Here is a 16996-nt window from a genome sequence, read left to right as displayed (position 1 = left end):
GCAACTGAACCATGTCTGAGAAGCATCAGGCAAAGAGTGTTCTGGCCCTTTCCTAGTCAGAAAAATCACACCACCGCTACCATGACTACCCATGACCTGCGTCAAGAGGATAGGAGTCAGCTCTGTCAGGTGCTCACAAAGAGCATGCGCAGTGAGGTTCTCACAAAGAGCATGCGCGTTCGGCAAAAGCTATTCGGAATGAGATCCCAGAGTCGCGTTTTTGGATGAGTCAAGTCACAAGCATAAACAGGGACAGGCAGGCCACAACTAAGTAATTCCTACAACTACTGAACACATGTTTTCCTGCAACTTGGAGCCTCTGGGGTCTTTCTTTTCTTCACGTCAGGGTCTCACATATCACAGCCCAGCCTTACACTTGGCCTTGTCTACTCCGCAAAGTTCCCATCTCACAATGGCTCCTCTACCTCAAGTTCAAAAGGATCACTTTGGTATGGAGGGGAAGTACTTCCTAAAAGTTGGTGTGTTGAAGGTCTCTAAGTAGTACGCAAAATAAGGGATTGGAAGAAGTAGCCGGATCATGAGGGTCTTAACTTCATCAACGTTAACCTGCGAATGGATTCCTAACAGGATGACATTATGGGGCACTGGTGGGAACATTAGGAGGTGGGGCCTGGTTAGAGAAGGAAGGTGCATGCCTTTGAAAGGTGATATCTTGTCCCCGCCCCTGTCCTGTCAGTTACCCTCCCTATTGCCCAGGTGCCTCAAGGCACATGCACCTGACACAGGTTAATTCTTCCTTTTCTTAGGTCCAGAATCAACAGATCCAGCTGACCCAGGACCGGAATTCCAATGAGCTAACCAAATCTAGCCTCCTTTTTTTTTTTTGGTTTTGGTTTTGGTTTCTTGAGACAGGGTTTCTCTGGGTAGCCCTGGCTGTCTTGTAACTCACTCTGTAGACCAGGCTGGTCTCAAACTTACAGAAATCCTCTTGGGTCTGTCTCAGGAGTGCTAGGGTTAAGGACATATACCACCACTGCCTGCTAAATCCAGCCTCTTTGAAGAAGGCCCCTCTCCCCAATGTCTGTCATAGCAATGATAAGTCCGGTATAAAAACAAACAGTAATTTTGCATTCTGATCCTTGTGTCCCCATTTGTTTTTGTGTGGTGCTGGGATGGCATGCAAGGGCTCTACGATTGAACAGCATCAGCTCTTCACTTTTAGTTTAGAATAATTTCATTTTCTTCCAAACTTTTTAGTAAACCTGTCCCTGTGAGAACAGGTTCCTCTCTGACTTCGGGTCTCCCACATACTTTAGAGCCCGTGTGGGACAGCGCAATAGACTCTGACAGATTGTTTTTACTCTGTCAGTTTGTTCTGCTAGAACCATTCTCACAGCCAACTCTGCCAGGGATGCGTGTGTGAGTGTGTGTATGTGTGTGTGAGTGTGTGTATATGTGTGTGAGTGTGTGTGTGTATGTGTGTGTGAGTTTGTGTGTATGTGTGTGAGTGTGTATGTGTGTGTGAGTGTGTGTATGTGTGTGAGTGTGTGTATGTGTGTGTGTGTATGTGTGTGAGTGTGTGTGTATGTGTGTGTGTGCATGGGGGGGTGGGGGGGATCACCGCCCTGTGTCCTGTATAGACTCATGGCTACAGCATCAGATCTGTCCCCAGTGTTCAAAGAAGGCAGATAGAGGATCAGGTCTGAAGGCCAAAGAGGATTCAGGCATCCCCCAGCACAGACACACTCAAGTCACTTGGATCTGACCATGTGAGCAATCACTTAACCTCATGACAGCCAAGGCTACCCCAGCCTGACACTTGCCCTGGCCATCACAAAGTAACTTGTTCACTTGGTTGTCAGTGGATGGCTTTCACCCCTTAACTGGTTGCCAATATTTAAAAGTTCTGAGATCCTAAGATTTTTTTTAAAACTCCAGAATAGTGGCACAGGCCTAAAATCTAGAGTCTGAAGAGGCAGACACAGGAGAAGCTTGAGTTCCAGGCCAGCCAGGGATACAAAGTGAGATTCTTTTCTCGACAAAACAAGACAAAACAAAAAGCAAAAAACAGGGAATGTATCTCAGTTGGCGGAGTCTACACATGAAACCTGGGTGTGGCAGCAATACCTGCGATCCCAGCATTTGGGAGGCAGCGGCAGGAGGATCCTTACAACTTCAAGGCCCAGCCTGGACTACAGAGTGATTTCTGGGCCAGCCAAAGCCATACAGTAAGATCCTGCCTTTAAAAAAGAAAGAAAGAAAAAGAGAGAGAGAGAGACAGACAGACAGAGACAGAGACAGAGACAGAGAGAGACAGAAAGAATGAGTTATGATCTAAGTGACAAATGGCAATGAAGTCAGTCACACCATGTGACAGATCTCACGAGGGAGGTTTACTAGGGAGGGGTAGAGAGAGGCTGCCTCTGGGCAAAGGTGGAGGGAAAAAGAGGGGAGAGGAGGGATTGGCCTTTTACAAGGGGACATAGCTCATGCACAGGGGAGGATATGAGGCTTGTGGGGACAGTGAGAATATGTCACATCTTAGCAGCTAGTAATAACTATCTTGTTGTTGCTGAGACCCTGGGGCAGATGCCTGACTTCTGAAAGGAAAAAAGAAAGGAAGGAAGGAAGAGAGAAGGGGAGGAGAGGAGAGGAGAGGGGAGGGGAGGAGGGGAGGGCATGTCTATAACTGCAGCACTAAGGAGGCTGAGTCAGGAAGATCAGGCCAGCCTGGGCTATATGCTGCAGGCCAGCCTGGGCTATACATGGCACATGCCTCCACCATCCCACACAGCTCTCTGCATGGAGCCCGGCCCTGGCCCACTCACTCACTAGCAGGTACACAGACACAGAGTGAGGCTCTCCTGATTTAGTCTAACTAGCAGTGTAAGAAGGCAATCTAAAGCTTTAACCAGAATGGTGAAGCAGGCTGGTCTTTGACTAAAGGACTAGTTAGTTAAAATTGAATGACCTAGTAACTTGCTTTAATCTCTCGGCTTCGGAAATACTATCTGGTTTCTGCCTTGCCTTTCTCAGGGGAGGGAAAGGAACCAGGATAGCAGATTCCTACCAGCGCCCAGCCTGGAGCACTTCAAAGTACCAGCTAGCACCCAGCAGGCACTGGGAAGCTCACTGACTCTTGGCTGACGTGGATCAGGGGCGGGGAGGACCTTCAACGGACCTGAAACCTCCCCACTCATGGTGGCCCAGTCATGGTGGCCCGTGCAGTTAATGGCAGGGATTCTCACTGCCAAGCCTGCATTTCTGGGAATGTTTTCCCAAATGCCCTCTTGCCTATATTGTAATTGTTCTATCCTCACCACAGAATCTTAGTAGGACATCAGGCAATCTGAGGACAGGATGGCCGTGCCCAACGTATGACAGTAATTACCTGCTGCTAATAGCAGCAGCCAGGGACACTGTGGGGCCAGAGTGAGGCTTGGCCTGATGCCCTCCTCGATTTCAGGAAGCTTTGGTGTCAGTTGAGTCAGATTAATAAATACCTCCGGGTTTCCTCTAAGGACAGTCTCTAAACGTAGGTGCGTTGAGTCAGATTAATAAATACCTCCGGGTTTCCTCTAACAGTCTCTACGAGGGACACTAAGTTTATCAGCCTCTAGGAGAATCATTTACAACCCTGTCCCACCCCATCTCAACCCAAACAACTGCTAACCTGACAGTAAGTGTGACTGAGTCTGGCCTGGGACCCAGAGAGGGTGTCTGCTGGTGCTGTCAACAGAGCAAAGCAGACAGAACATCTCTAGTATTTGCTATTTAAAAACAAAACAAAACAAAACTCTAAAACAGGCTGGCCAGCGGGCTCAGCAGATAAAGGGGCTTGCTGCTAAGCCTGGCAACCCGAGTTCGATCCCCGGGATTCGACATGGTAGGAGGGAACTGACCGCACCAAGTTACGCTCTGCCTGTGGATGCACGCATGCGCACATACATGCGTGGAGCGGCAAAAGCAGGAGAATCTGGAGTTTAAAGTCATCCTTAACTACATAGCAACTTTTAAGCCAGCCTGGGCCACATGAGATCCTGCCTCCTAAAAGCAAAGAACTCCCCTGTGGGCCTCTGAAGGGGAGAAGGGGAGCTGGGGAGATAGTTGGGTTGACTGTGTGCTCCAAGTGCCAGAAATGAGACCCCGCCTCACCAAGACGGAAGGCAAGAGAGCCGATAGCCAAAGGCTGTCCTCTGAGGGGAGAGCCTGCACTCTTAGCAAGCTGGCACACTGCACTTAAGGGTGTGGGGAGGATTTACGGCTGTCTAGACACCTGTGCAGCTCTCCTGAGCTCTGCTTGATAAGTAACTATTTTATCTCCATGGCACAGCACTGAGTACCGGGCACAACCTGCCCCGCCTCTCTCATTAACTCTCACGATTTCCTAGAGGAGCTTTGGCTACCGTGCCCGAGGGTCTCAAAACCCTGGGGTTCAAGCAATCCTCCTGCCTCAGCTCCTCCTAAGAAGCTGAAACTACAAAAAAAAAAAAAAAAAAAAAGGAAAAAAAAAAGTTCTAGGGGCTGGGGATTTAGCTCAGTGGTAGAGCGCTTACCTAGGAAGCGCAAGGCCCTGGGTTCGGTCCCCAGCTCCGAGAAAAAAAAAAAAAAAAAGGAAAAAAAAAGAAGCTGAAACTACAGATACAAGCCCCCGTGTCCTGTTCCTGACTCCTCTCATTCGGAAGGTGGGCACTAGTAATAGAAATGTTCCGTTCTTTCTTTTCTGCTGTCGCCTCCCTTGTCCATCAACACACATTCACCAAGCACTGACCCCACCAGGCGTAACTCTGGGCAGTGGAGAAAGGAGTCACGCGCAGGAGCAAAGGCTAAGACAGTAACTGGACCTGTAAACAATATGGCCATAACTGGGGGCTGGAGAGACAGCTGCTCACAGTTAAGAGCACTGGCTGCTCTTGCAGAGGACCTAAGTTCTGTTCCCAACACTGGCATGGTGGCTCACAGCCATCTGCAATTCCAGTTCCAGGGGATATGCAATGCCCTCTTCTGGCCTCCATGGGCACCAGGTACCACATACACACACATATACATATACATATACATGTACATGTACATGTACATGTATATACACACACATACACACATATACATATACACACACATATACACACACACACACCAATCACAGCTGTGATTCTACTGTCTATCACAATTCTCCACAAACACAGGGTAGGCAACCATCTTTGTCTTTACCACGACTCAGCTCTAGGCAAGAGAAGGACCTGTTCAGACACACGGAAGAGAAGGAAATCTCAAAGCTGAAAAGCAAGACCCCAGCCAAGGGTGTCTGGGCTTTGTCTGTCTATCAAACAGACAGTCCCTCAGGAGAGTCAGAGTTCCTGGCCAAGGCAGCAAAAACAGAGAGGTACCCACTTCAGAAGGTTCTCAGCTCCTGTCCGCATCCGCACAGCCTTCAGGATCTGTTGGTTCAAGGCAGCCCTTTGATTCTGCAGCTTGCTCCGGCCAGTTTGTGCGAGAGGATTACAGCCCTGAGCGGAGAAGAAGAGATACCTGTTCAGAGAGCAGTCACACCCAAAATGATGACATTCTGTGAGGGGAAAAAAGTGTTTAACTAACCCATAAAGTCCCCCATCAAAACTGCCCCAACATGAGCTGATGAAGAAGACCCCAATGGACACGATGAAGTGGGCAGGGATGAGATCAGGAAGCCTCAACCCTACACAAAGAACTACGGCAACCGAGGAAAAGCCCGAGCCCCAGTGGGAGGGGTGTTTCTCTCTAGGAAGAGTGCAAAGGCTCAGACCTGAGGACATAAATGAACTGAAGTAACATTATAAGAACTGAAGAGGTTATATTTTGAATATGTGTGTGTGTGTGTATGTGTGTGTATATATATATATATCTATATATACATACACACATACACACATATACATACATACACATACACACATATACATACATATATACATATATACATATATATGTATATATATACATATATACATATATATATATTATATTCACAATAGAAGTTAGTGGAAAAGCAGCCATGAATCTGAAGGAGACTGGGAAGGGACCTATAGGAGAGTTTGAAGGAAAGGAAGGGGAGGGAGACATGTGGCAATTGTATTCTGACCTCTACAGGCACACCAAACATAGCACACACAACACCAGAACAATGGCCACAGCACCTCTGATCTCCACAGGCATGACACAGTACACGCAGACACCAAAATCACAAATAAAACACTGTACAGATGTTCGAAACAAAAATACTGCATAACATTGCCTTTTTTTTCTAAAAGACCTATAATTGAATTACCAGATTATTTTTTTAGACTCCAATTTTTTTTCCCTCAAAACTGGTTTAGATGTGGTTGAGCACACCTTTAACCCCAGCACTCCAGGCAGGGGAGCAGGCAGGTTTCCACGAGTTGGAAGCTAACCTGGTCTACATAATGAGACCCTGTCTCGAAACAAACAAGATGGTTTAACAGCATTGGGGATTCAAGCTAGGCAGGGTCTGTGTGTGTGCAGGTGACACAGAGGTGCTCGCCCAAGTCTGTATTTTTGTTTGGTACACATTTATGAAAACACATTTTTTCTAAGTCTGGAGTCTTTTCTCTAAGATACATTTCTAGGGCAGCCAATCTAGAGCTTCTTTAAAGCTCCCTAAGAGCCAGCCAGTGGGCCCCTAGGAAAGAAAAGCACACAAATTGACCCTGTGGACATCCCTTCTGCTACCCCTCATTGGACTAAATCTCCATTTCCTTTTCAGTAACAGCTTCATGGGGAAACCTATACACCACAGTATTCGCCATTTAGAATAAGGAAATAGATGGGATATTGAACTATCAAAGGAGAGCTGTCACTTGCGACTGCTTTGGGTAACATGGAGGTCACATGACTAACTAAGATAAGTCAAATACTATAAGAAAAGCATCTCGTGGGTATGGAGAATAACCCCTGCATCCCTTCCACACACAGCCACAGCCACAGGTGTGCGTGTATCCCCACAAAGCCACAGACACACACGTGTGAGCAAGCTCGTGCATGTGCATACCCACAAACACACACATACAGAAATAAAAGAATCAAACAGGGGTTGGGGATTTAGCTCAGTGGTAGAGCACTTGCCTAGGAAGCGCAAGGCCCTGGGTTCGGTCCCCAGCTCTGAAAAAAAGAACCAAAAAAAAAAAAAAGAATCAAACAACGGTAGAGGTGGAAACTACTGAACAATGCGTGAGACGGTAATGTCTCAAGAGTCTAAGAATGTACTGGACACACAGTGGTGCACACCTTTGCTCCCAGCACTCAGGAAGCAGAGGCAGGTGGATTTCTGAGTTTGAGGCCAGCCTGGTCTACAGAATGAGTTCCAGGACAGCCACAGCTACATAGTGAGACCCTGCCTTGAAAATCTAGAACAGGGGTGCTGGAGAGATGGCTCAGCGGTCAAGAGCACTGGCTGCTCTTCCAGAGGTTCTGAGTTCAATTCCCAGCAACCACATGGTGGCTCATGACCATCTGTAATGGGATCTGATGGCCTCTTCTGTCTTGAAGGTGTACATGCAGACAGAGCACTCATACACATAAATAAATACAGTACATAAATAAATAAATATTCTTTTAAAAAAATCTAGCCTAATGATGTTAAGTTATATCAGAGATTAAAAAAGGAATCTCTGTATCTGAGATTCCTGAGGAATGAGATTTTAGTTGCTCTTACCACAAAAATCAGTCACTGTACATAGTTACATTTGTGTAAATATTTCCCCAACTGATAGCATCAAGTTACAGAAAGGAATGGCTCTCCGTGTAATTGTTTTAGAAGTCAGCCCTTAACCATCTGACCAGTTATAACTGGACACACCTGTAACCTCAGCACGGCTGAGGCAGGAGGGTCATGAGCTCCAGAACCCGGTGTCATAGCAAAAACCTGTCAGCAAAACAAAACGAAAACGCCACTCAACCGTTTAAAGCATCCAGGACCCGGAGACAGCCCTGAGACATGAAGTGCAAACCTACTTTGTTCAAGGCCCCGGTTCAGTCCCCAGCTGAATGAAGGAGAGAGTCCGCTTCCATGTTCTTCATTTTAACACCCTCGCCAGTATGCACGGCTATCACCTATTCCAGATTTTGGAGCATTTTAGCATCTCAAAAAGAAACTGAGCATCCATTCCTCATCCCTCAGTTCTGCTAGCTTTTTTTTTTTTTAGCTTGTTTTTGGCCTGTACAGATTTGCTCATCGCGGATACTTCACATAAATAGAACATTCAATATGTGGCCTTCTGCGTCTGTCTTCTTCACACAAAGCATTGTTTTCTTGTGTGTGTGTGTGTGTGTGTGTGTGTGTGTGTGTGCATGTGCAAGTGTGTGTGTGAGAGAGAGAAAGGAGTGTGTGTGAGAGAGTGTGTATGAGAGAGAGAAAGAGAGGGAAAGAGAGAGTGCATGTGTGTGTGTGAGAAAGTGTGTGTGTGTGAGAGAGAGAGAGAATAAGAGTGTGTGTGAGAGAAAGAGAGTGTGTGTGTGTGAGAGAGAGAGAGAGTATACGAGAGAGAGAAAGAAAAAGAGAGGGAGAGAAAGAGAGAGTGCATGTGTATGTGGGGGGGAGAAAAAGAGAGAGAGAGTGTGTGTGTGAGAGAGAGAGAGAGTGTGTGTGTGTGAGAGAGAGAGAGAGAGAGTATGAGAGAGAGAAAGAAAAAGAGAGGGAGAGAAAGAGAGAGTGCATGTGTATGTGAGGGGGGGAGAAAAAGAGAGAGAGAGAGAGAAAGAGAGAGTGTGTGTGTGTGTGTGTGTGTGTGTGTGCGCACGCGCGCACATGTACACACAGGCAAGCGCATACATGTGAAGGCCAGTAGACAACCCCAGGTGTCATCCCTCAGGTGCCATCTTTGTGTTGGTACAGTCTCTCACTGGCCTGGAGCTGCCAAGTAGGCTAGAGCAGCTGGTTAGAAAGGCCCGCGCTCCACCATCCCTACCTCATCAATGTTCACAAGCATGCTGCTGGCGCTAGAACTCTGGTCCCTCAAGCAGCTTTCTTTTCTCCCTACTCCACTATTACTGTGCTCCACTGCTTGAAAGGTTATTATTGCATAGCCCAGGCTGGCCTTAATCTGTGCTCCCCGTGTCTAAACTTCCTACACCCTGGGCTTATGGCCCAGTGCCCCACACCTGGCTAGCATATTGTTTTCAAAGTTCACCCAGATCACAGCCTGCCTGCACCCAATTCACTCTTTCACCGTTAGGTAAGCACACAACATTTGTTCTGTTTAACCATTTACCAGTTGCTGGACATTTGAAGTGATCTCATTGTTTTTGCTGTCAAAAATACGGCTAGAGGCGCCGAATGGTGGCCCATGCCTAAAATCCCAGTACAGGGAACATGAGAACGGGAGGTTTAGGAATTCAAGGCCAGTCTTAGCAACATAACATGCCTGGGCTGCATGAGACCCTGCACTAAAAAAACTTAAAAAAAAAAAAAAAAGGAGGAGGAGGAAGAAGAAGAGAAGGAGGAGAGGAAGAATTTCAAGAAAACCTTGAGGAAAGAAACTCATTTCTGACCCTTTAGTCCAAAGACTGTTGATTAGGGGGCCCTGAGCAGGCTAGACCGTAGATAACCTGTTTTCTCTCCCTATGGTTCACATAATAGGTATGGCTCAGGACAAGGAAAGGGAAGGGTGTGTGTGTGTGTGTGTGTGTGTGTAACCAAAATCTGCTGGGCAGGGATGCACACCTTCCTTTTATCTCAGTACTCAGGAGGCAGAGGCAAATTTGAATTTTGCAAACCTCTGAATTTGAGGCCAGCCTGATCTACAGAGCAACTTTCCAGGACAGCCAGAGCTACACAGAGAAACCCTGTCTTGAAACAAACAAAACCAAACCAAACCTAAAATCTCATTTTCTATACACGTTGTTTCTCTGAATAAACATTGCTGATTTTTTTCCTACATACCTAGGGATTATGTGGTTGGTTCTGTGTTTAACCATTGGTCGAGGTCATTCATTTATTTTATATTCCTATTAGCAAGAACTCTGTAACTGAGTCACACCCCAGCTCCTCACTGGTAGAGCAAGTACTCCATTACTGAACTGCAGCCCCGGACATGACAGCCACCTGACTTAGGTTTCTACTGCTGTGATAAAATCCCATGCCCAGAAGCCAGCTTGGGAAGATGTTTTCTTTCCACTTTTAACATTCTGGTAACAAGCCACCATCACTCCTCAGTCACAGCAGAAACTGGAGCAGAAGCCAGACTGCTCCAAGTCCATTGCTAATCAAGACGACACTCACACTGACTTGCCTACAAGTCAATATTATTATGGTGGCATTTTCTCTTCCCAGATACATCTAGGTTTGTGACAGCCTGACGTCAAATAGCCAGCATACCATCCCAGTATGTGCGGTATGTCACCGTGAGTCAACTCTTTCATTGGCTTGGGTTAGGGATATGACTCAACACACAGGGCTTGCCTGGCATGAGCCAGGCCTTAAGTTTCATCCCTAGTACTGCCCAGCTCTCCTACAAAAAGTGAAATAAAACCACTCTGGTCACTGTGCAGACTATTGCTGGAGCCCTTAGGCCCTAAGTCAGTAAGACTTCTTGCCCCATGCCATCTCCTTGGGTGTGGAAATCAAGCCCAGAAAACCTTGAGTCTCTTTCTTGGGCTGGTAGCCATTCGTACTACATCTTTTCTGGGAAATTACTGACTCAAAACCTTTGCCCGTTTTGAAAATGGGTTATCTCTTTTGTTAGGTTCAAAAGTTTGTTTGTTTTGTTTTTATTATGTGTTTTCGGTATTAAGACAGGGTCTCTCTATGCAGCCCAAGTCAGCTTCCAGTTTACATCAATCCTCCTGTCTCAGCCTCCTGAGCATTGAGATTATAAGTGTTAGCACTCGGGAGGCAGAAGCAGGAGGAGCTCTGAGTGCGAGGCCAGCCTGGTCTACAGAGAGAGAGTTCTAGGACTGCCAAGGCTACACAGAGAAACCCTGTCTCAAAAACTGAAGAAAAGGGAGAGAAAGACAGACAGACAGACAGACAGACAGACAGACAGACAGAAAGAGAGAAGAAAATGAGATTATAGATGTACATTGTCATTCCAAGCTTCCAAAAATAATTTACTATTATTACTGTGGGGGAGGGGGGTCACACTTGTTATGGCATGTGTGTAATGTGTGTAAAGGTCAGAGGACAATGTGTAGGAGTCAGTCCTCTCTTTTGTGTGGGCCCCAGGAATCAATCTCAGGTTGTCAACCTTGGCAACGATAACCTTTATTTACTGAGCCTCTAACCTGCCTGCCCGCAAAGCACTAATTTTCATCTTTGAAAACTAAAAACTCTGTCTCCCAGGACTCGAGTCTTTTTCTACGCTGACCGCTTAGATGTCTCCAGCAGTATCTGCTCGTGTTCTCTGCCTATGATTCCCTGAGGTATTTGTTTCCTTTTTCTTTTTGTAATGCTAGCAGATGAACCCACTAGGAAGTGCCCTACCTCTGGGGTATATCCCTAGCCCTTCCTGGGGACTATGGATTATCGAGTACCAAGTTTCAGATCAGCAAACAATTTCCCTCAAACCGAATGGTGCTCTCCCTAGCTCAGACAGGCGGGTCTGAATGAGGACTACATTCCTTAGTGAGGCTTATCTTCAGGGCCAGTGGCTACTCCCTGGGAGTGTCCCAGTAGGCAGTGTTCTCAGATCTGACAACTCCGGAACCTTATACTAATAACCTCAATCAACTCCTTCCCAACCACCCCCAGTCCCCACCCACATGCATGCCACTCTGGCACCCAGGGCCTGGACCCCTGGGAAGAAAGGGAGGTCATCTATAGCCCAGCCTGCTCAGGGGCCCAGAATGTGGCCTTTGGACTAGAGAGATGTGAGTTACCATCCTTCCTCAGGATTTCCTCATTCCTTCTTCCCAGAAGGGAATTAGCCTCCCTCTAGCAACAATTCCACCCTCCCACTACACCTAGTTCTCAGTTCCATAATGATACTTTCCTCTTGAGGCCAGGGGCTGGAAAGATGGCTCAGCAGTTAAGAGCATTGGCTGTTTTCCCAGAGGACCCAGGTTCAATTCCCAGCACTAACATGGCAGCTCACGACGGTCTGTGACACCAGTTCTAGAGGATCCAACAGCCTCACACAGATATACATGCAGGCAAAAGACTGATGCACAACAATTAAAAAGAAATAAATGTAAAAATCAAATTGCTCTTAGCACATGTGCATTGGTGGTAGCATTGGCTGACTTCTAAATTGTACAGATATTTAGAATCTGAGTTGGAATGGACCCTAAAGCAAGTGTCTAATTTAGAGCCACTAATCCCTGATTTTTAGACTTAAAATGAGGAAGCTGTTTCCATCACTTAGGGTCTGAGACAAGAGGACTGGGTGTTCAAGGCCAGCATAGACAACATAGTGAGTTTGAAGTCACTCTTTACTAAATAGAGACCATGCCAAAAGGGAGGTCGGGGAGTAGGGGCTCTAGACAGATGGCTCAACAATTAAAATCTTTCTTGTATTGCTCCTGAAGAAGACCAGCAGCATCAGGCTCACAACTGCTCCAGGGGATCCACACCTCTGGCCTCTGTGTGTGCTTACTTACACACACACACACACACACACACACACACACACACACACTATTTTTAAATCTTAAGAAACAGGAGTGAAGGGGTGGGACAGATCTTAATTGTGCTGTCCTAGCCTAGCATGCATGAAGTCTTGTGTGTGCATGCCTGCAATCCCCATACTCTGAAGGAGAGGGCAGGATGATCAGAACTTCTGGGCCAGCCTAGGCTGCATGAGACCCTTTCAAGGAGCACAGGATGCCTTCCTTTTTCCCTGGAAGCTATTATGCTTACTTCAGACTTCACTTGTTTTTATTTCAGGAGCACACGTGTTTGCCTGCATATGTGTATATGCACAAGTGTGCAATACCTGTGGAGGACAGATGAGGGTGTCAGCTCCCCTAGAACTGGAGTTACATGGAGACATGAGCTGCCTTCTGAGTGCGAGGACCCGAACCTGAGTCTGCTGCAAGAGCAGCAAGCGCTCCTAACCATTAAGCCATTTCTCCAGCCACGAAAAATGCTTTCACTGTTAAGTTGGTTAATAGTAAAGGGCTGAAATCCTTGGAGGGCTGGTCCTACGTGCCTCAGAATGCTGCGGCCCACAAATGACACTTTACAGACACTCTAATAATGGGGTCCTTCTTTTGTTTGTTTTTTTTTTTTTTTTGGTTCTTTTTTTCGGAGCTGGGGACCGAACCCAGGGCCTTGCGCTTCCTAGGTAAGCGCTCTACCACTGAGCTAAATCCCCAGCCAATGGGGTCCTTCTTGAAGCTCAGAGAAGCATCCATTCCAGCTTTATAGGAACTTTTCTCCTGTTCCTACACCTCACCCAACTTCTGGAAATCTCTGCTCTGAGCAGCCAACAAACATAAGGTCCGGTTTCTAGATAAGGCACAGGAATGCAGGGGATTATACTGGACTGAGTCGCTGGACTCCAAACTACATTACTTCTTACTGACAGGTAGGAATGCTGGGTGCCGCTGGAATGGACAAAAAACTCACTCGGCTGCTTGCAAAGTTCCCATCGAGGTAAACGTAGGCAGGGCTCCCTGAAAGAATCAATGGGACCACAAGGGGCTAAGCCACCCTGAAACCCACCACGTACGTCTCATCTCCGGGCTTATTTTGTGTGCGCATAGGTGCATGTGTGTACATATATATATGCATGCATGCCTGTGTGCATATATACATGTGTGGGTGTGTGCATGTGTGCATGCATATGTACACGTATGCAGGCATACATGTGTTCATGTATTGCTGGCAGTGATGGGATTTGAGCCCAGGACCCCGCACATACCAGACAAGTAGTCTGCCACTGAGCTACATCCAGCCCTAAAATTTGGTGAAGTTAGCAAGGTTTTTGTTGTTGGTATTGTTCTGGTTGTTTTGTTTTTTTTTGTTTTTTTTTTTCATGCTAAAAATGGTTCCTGGGATCTCATATATGCTAGGTAAGCCACCGTTCTACACTGAGGTACATCTCCAGACCTCTGGTTTGTCTGATAGTGATTCTCTGAGCAAACAGCTTCCAACCAGCTCAATGCCTCTTCCATGTCCCCAGGAGACCAGATGTCACACCAGCTTGGCCTAGAGCTCAGGCACAAAAGAGCTACCTGTCTGTTACACTTTAAGAGTCACCACTGGCGGGGCTGGGGATTTAGCTCAGTGGTAGAGCGCTTACCTAGGAAGCGCAAGGCTCTGGGTTCGGTCCCCAGCTCCGAAAAAAAGAATCAAAAAAAAAAAAAAAAAAAAAAAAGAGTCACCACTGGCAGAGTCCTACATACAATGAGTGCAGGCAGCAGGTGCAAGCCTGTAATCCCAGCACTTGGGAGACTGAGGAAAGAGGATGTGTTCAAGGCTAGCCTGAGCTACATAATAGGACTTTCCAAAAACAAAAACAAAAACAAACAAACAAAAAAACCTCACCCACAAACAGACCTTCAAAGTGAGTGTCATACACAGGTCCGTTTGGTTCCCTCAAAAGATTAGATAGAATATTTCAGTTACTCCTTAAAAATAAGATTTGTTTATCTTATATATGTGAGCATACCCTCAGATACTCTTAAAACATGAAGTGGGGTGCTGGAGAGATGGCTCAGTGGTTAAGAACACTGACTGCTCTTCCAGAGGTCCTGAGTTCAATTCCCAGCAACCACATGGTGGCTTCCAACCATCTATAATGGGATCCGATGACCTCTTCTGGTGTGTCTGAAGACAGCGACAGTGTACTTATAATAAACAAACAAATAAATCTTTAAACAAAAATTGAAAGAGCTAGACACTAGCACCCAAGAAAAGCAAGTTCTGAAAGAACGCTCACTCTCCTCGATAGCTTGGGGGCCATTTTCCAGGCACAGCATCCTGGACCCTGCATCTGGAAGGCAAAGAGGACAGTGAGCAGCTGGAGCCCCTGGCAGCAGCACGACTGGAAGGGAATCTCAGCCCTGTCCCTCCCGCCCTTTAAGGTAAACTGGGTGGTGGTAGACACAGCAGAGCAGCATTGGGGCTCTGGTAGCCCAACTGCCAAACATGAGATTCTTCTTTTTATAAAGATTTGTTTATTTTATTTTATGAAGACACAGTCCCTGTCTTCAGACACACCAAAAGAGGGCATCAGATCCCATTACAGATGGCTGTGAGCCACCATGTGGTTGCTAGGAATTGAACTCAGGACCTCTGGAAGAGCAGTCAGTGCTCTTAACCACTGAGCCATCGCTCCAGCCCAACTGTTCTTTGCTGAGAAGGCCACGGGCTTCATTCACCTCACACTGTTTGGGTGAACACTTCCCATCTCAAAGCCTGGGATGGTCATACAGATACATCTCTTTCTTTCCCAAGAGGAAGAATGTGTGACTCATGCCTGAATAGTTGGAAAACCAAGTCCCTGGAACTAAGACTGGATAAAGGAAAAGTACAGGGGTGGAGAATGACCACGGGCTCAATCAGAGCTTATCACCCTTGCTGGGTGTGGCAGTGCATACCTCTAATCTCAGCACTGCAGAGATTGGAGTGTCACTATACTGAGCTCATATCTCAAAAGGGGTTATGGGAACTTAGATGCATTAGGAGAGAATACATTAGACATGGGATCTACCTAGAGGAAGCAGACCAGAAGAGCCTTGGCTATTCTGAAACTCACTCTGTAGACCAGGCTGGCCTCGGACTCAGAGATCTGCCTACCTCCCAGATGCAGGGATTAAGGACGTGTACCACCACAGCACCACAACCAAAAGGAAACTTTAGTGAGAGCATTTGGATCCTTGATCAAGCCAGACCTGAAGCCATTGCTCCAGACTTCTCAGTTACAGGGAACAATTTGTTATCTCCTTTGCTATGCTACTTTTTTTTAACTGAGGGTTAATTTTCATATTATAAAACATACAAATCTTAAATGCAGAGTTCAATGCATCTAGACCACACACACACACACACACACACACACACACACACACACACCATTTCACCCCAAAATCCAAAAAATGTCCATTATTTCAGGTTTTCTTTTTAAATTTTCTTAAAAAAAATTACGTGTCTATCTATTTATTTATTCTATGTATCTGACTGCTCTGATACATTGTATACCTGCATGCCAGAAGAGGGCATCAGACCCTTTACAGATGGTTGTGAGCCACCATGTTGGGGCTGGAAATCAAATCTAGGTCCTCTGAAGAGCAGGTCCTCTTAACTGCTAAGCCATCTCTCCAGCCCCTTATTTTTTTAATTTATTTATTTTTATTTTATATGTATGAGTGTTTTGCCTGCATGTGTGTCTGTGTGAGGGTGTCAGACCATGGAGTTACAGACAGGTGTTAGCTGCCACGTGGGTGCCGGGAATTGGACCTGGTCCTCTGGAAGAGCAGTCAGTATTCTTAACCACTGAGCCATCTCTCTAGCCCTGCCCTTAATTTTTTATTACGTTTATTTTATGTGTGTGTGTACAAGTGCGTGATCGCTCGAATATGTGTCTATACATAGGTACGGATGTGTCCTAGCACTTATGTGCAGGTCAGAGGGCCAACTTTTAGGAGTCATTTTCTCCTATCTTGTGGGTTCTGGTGATTAATTGCAGGTCATGAGACGTGGAAGCCTTTGGGAGCTGAGCCATCTCATAGGCCTAACACTGTGATTTTTTTTTTTAATCACCTCATATTTCTGTGTGTTCTCAAACTGTACAAATAGAATCAGTATGTACCTTTCTCCTATCATGATGCTGAATTTACCAATGTTTGTTCCTTTCTTACATTGCCGAGTTAAAATCCTACAGCAGGACGCCAAGCAGGATGGTCCACACCAGTAGTTCCAGCACTCAGGACCGTGAAGCAGGGGGATCAGCAGTTCAAAGCTGGGCTACCTATCGAGATGAAGGTTGTAGATAGATAGGTAGACAGATAGGCAGGTGGGTGGGTAGGTAGGTAGGTAGGTAAATCTTATAGAGCTATCCCGTGATGTTCATCTTTTCTGAGGGCTCCAACAGGCTGCTTA

The 16996-nt window shown here is 46.4% G+C and overlaps 1 protein-coding gene across 5 annotated transcripts in view; it reads right to left on the bottom strand.

Annotated features, from left to right (window-relative positions):
• The window catches only part of Rhpn2 (rhophilin, Rho GTPase binding protein 2), a 60754-nt gene that overhangs the window by 34913 nt on the left and 8845 nt on the right, over positions 1–16996 (bottom strand). For all 5 annotated transcript variants that reach the window (XR_015623531.1, XR_015623532.1, XR_015623533.1 and 2 more), the window contains 1 exon segment: positions 5353–5468. Coding sequence is in view for 1 of the 5 variants with exons in the window: in NM_001107505.2 (NP_001100975.1) it covers positions 5353–5468 (116 nt within the window). In the remaining 4 variants the exon portion in view is untranslated.

This window comes from Rattus norvegicus, chromosome 1 (genome assembly GCF_021556685.1).
Source record: "Rattus norvegicus strain SHRSP/BbbUtx chromosome 1, alternate assembly SHRSP_T2T, whole genome shotgun sequence".
NCBI lineage: Eukaryota > Metazoa > Chordata > Mammalia > Rodentia > Muridae > Rattus > Rattus norvegicus.
This window is presented reverse-complemented; position numbering and strand designations above follow the sequence as displayed.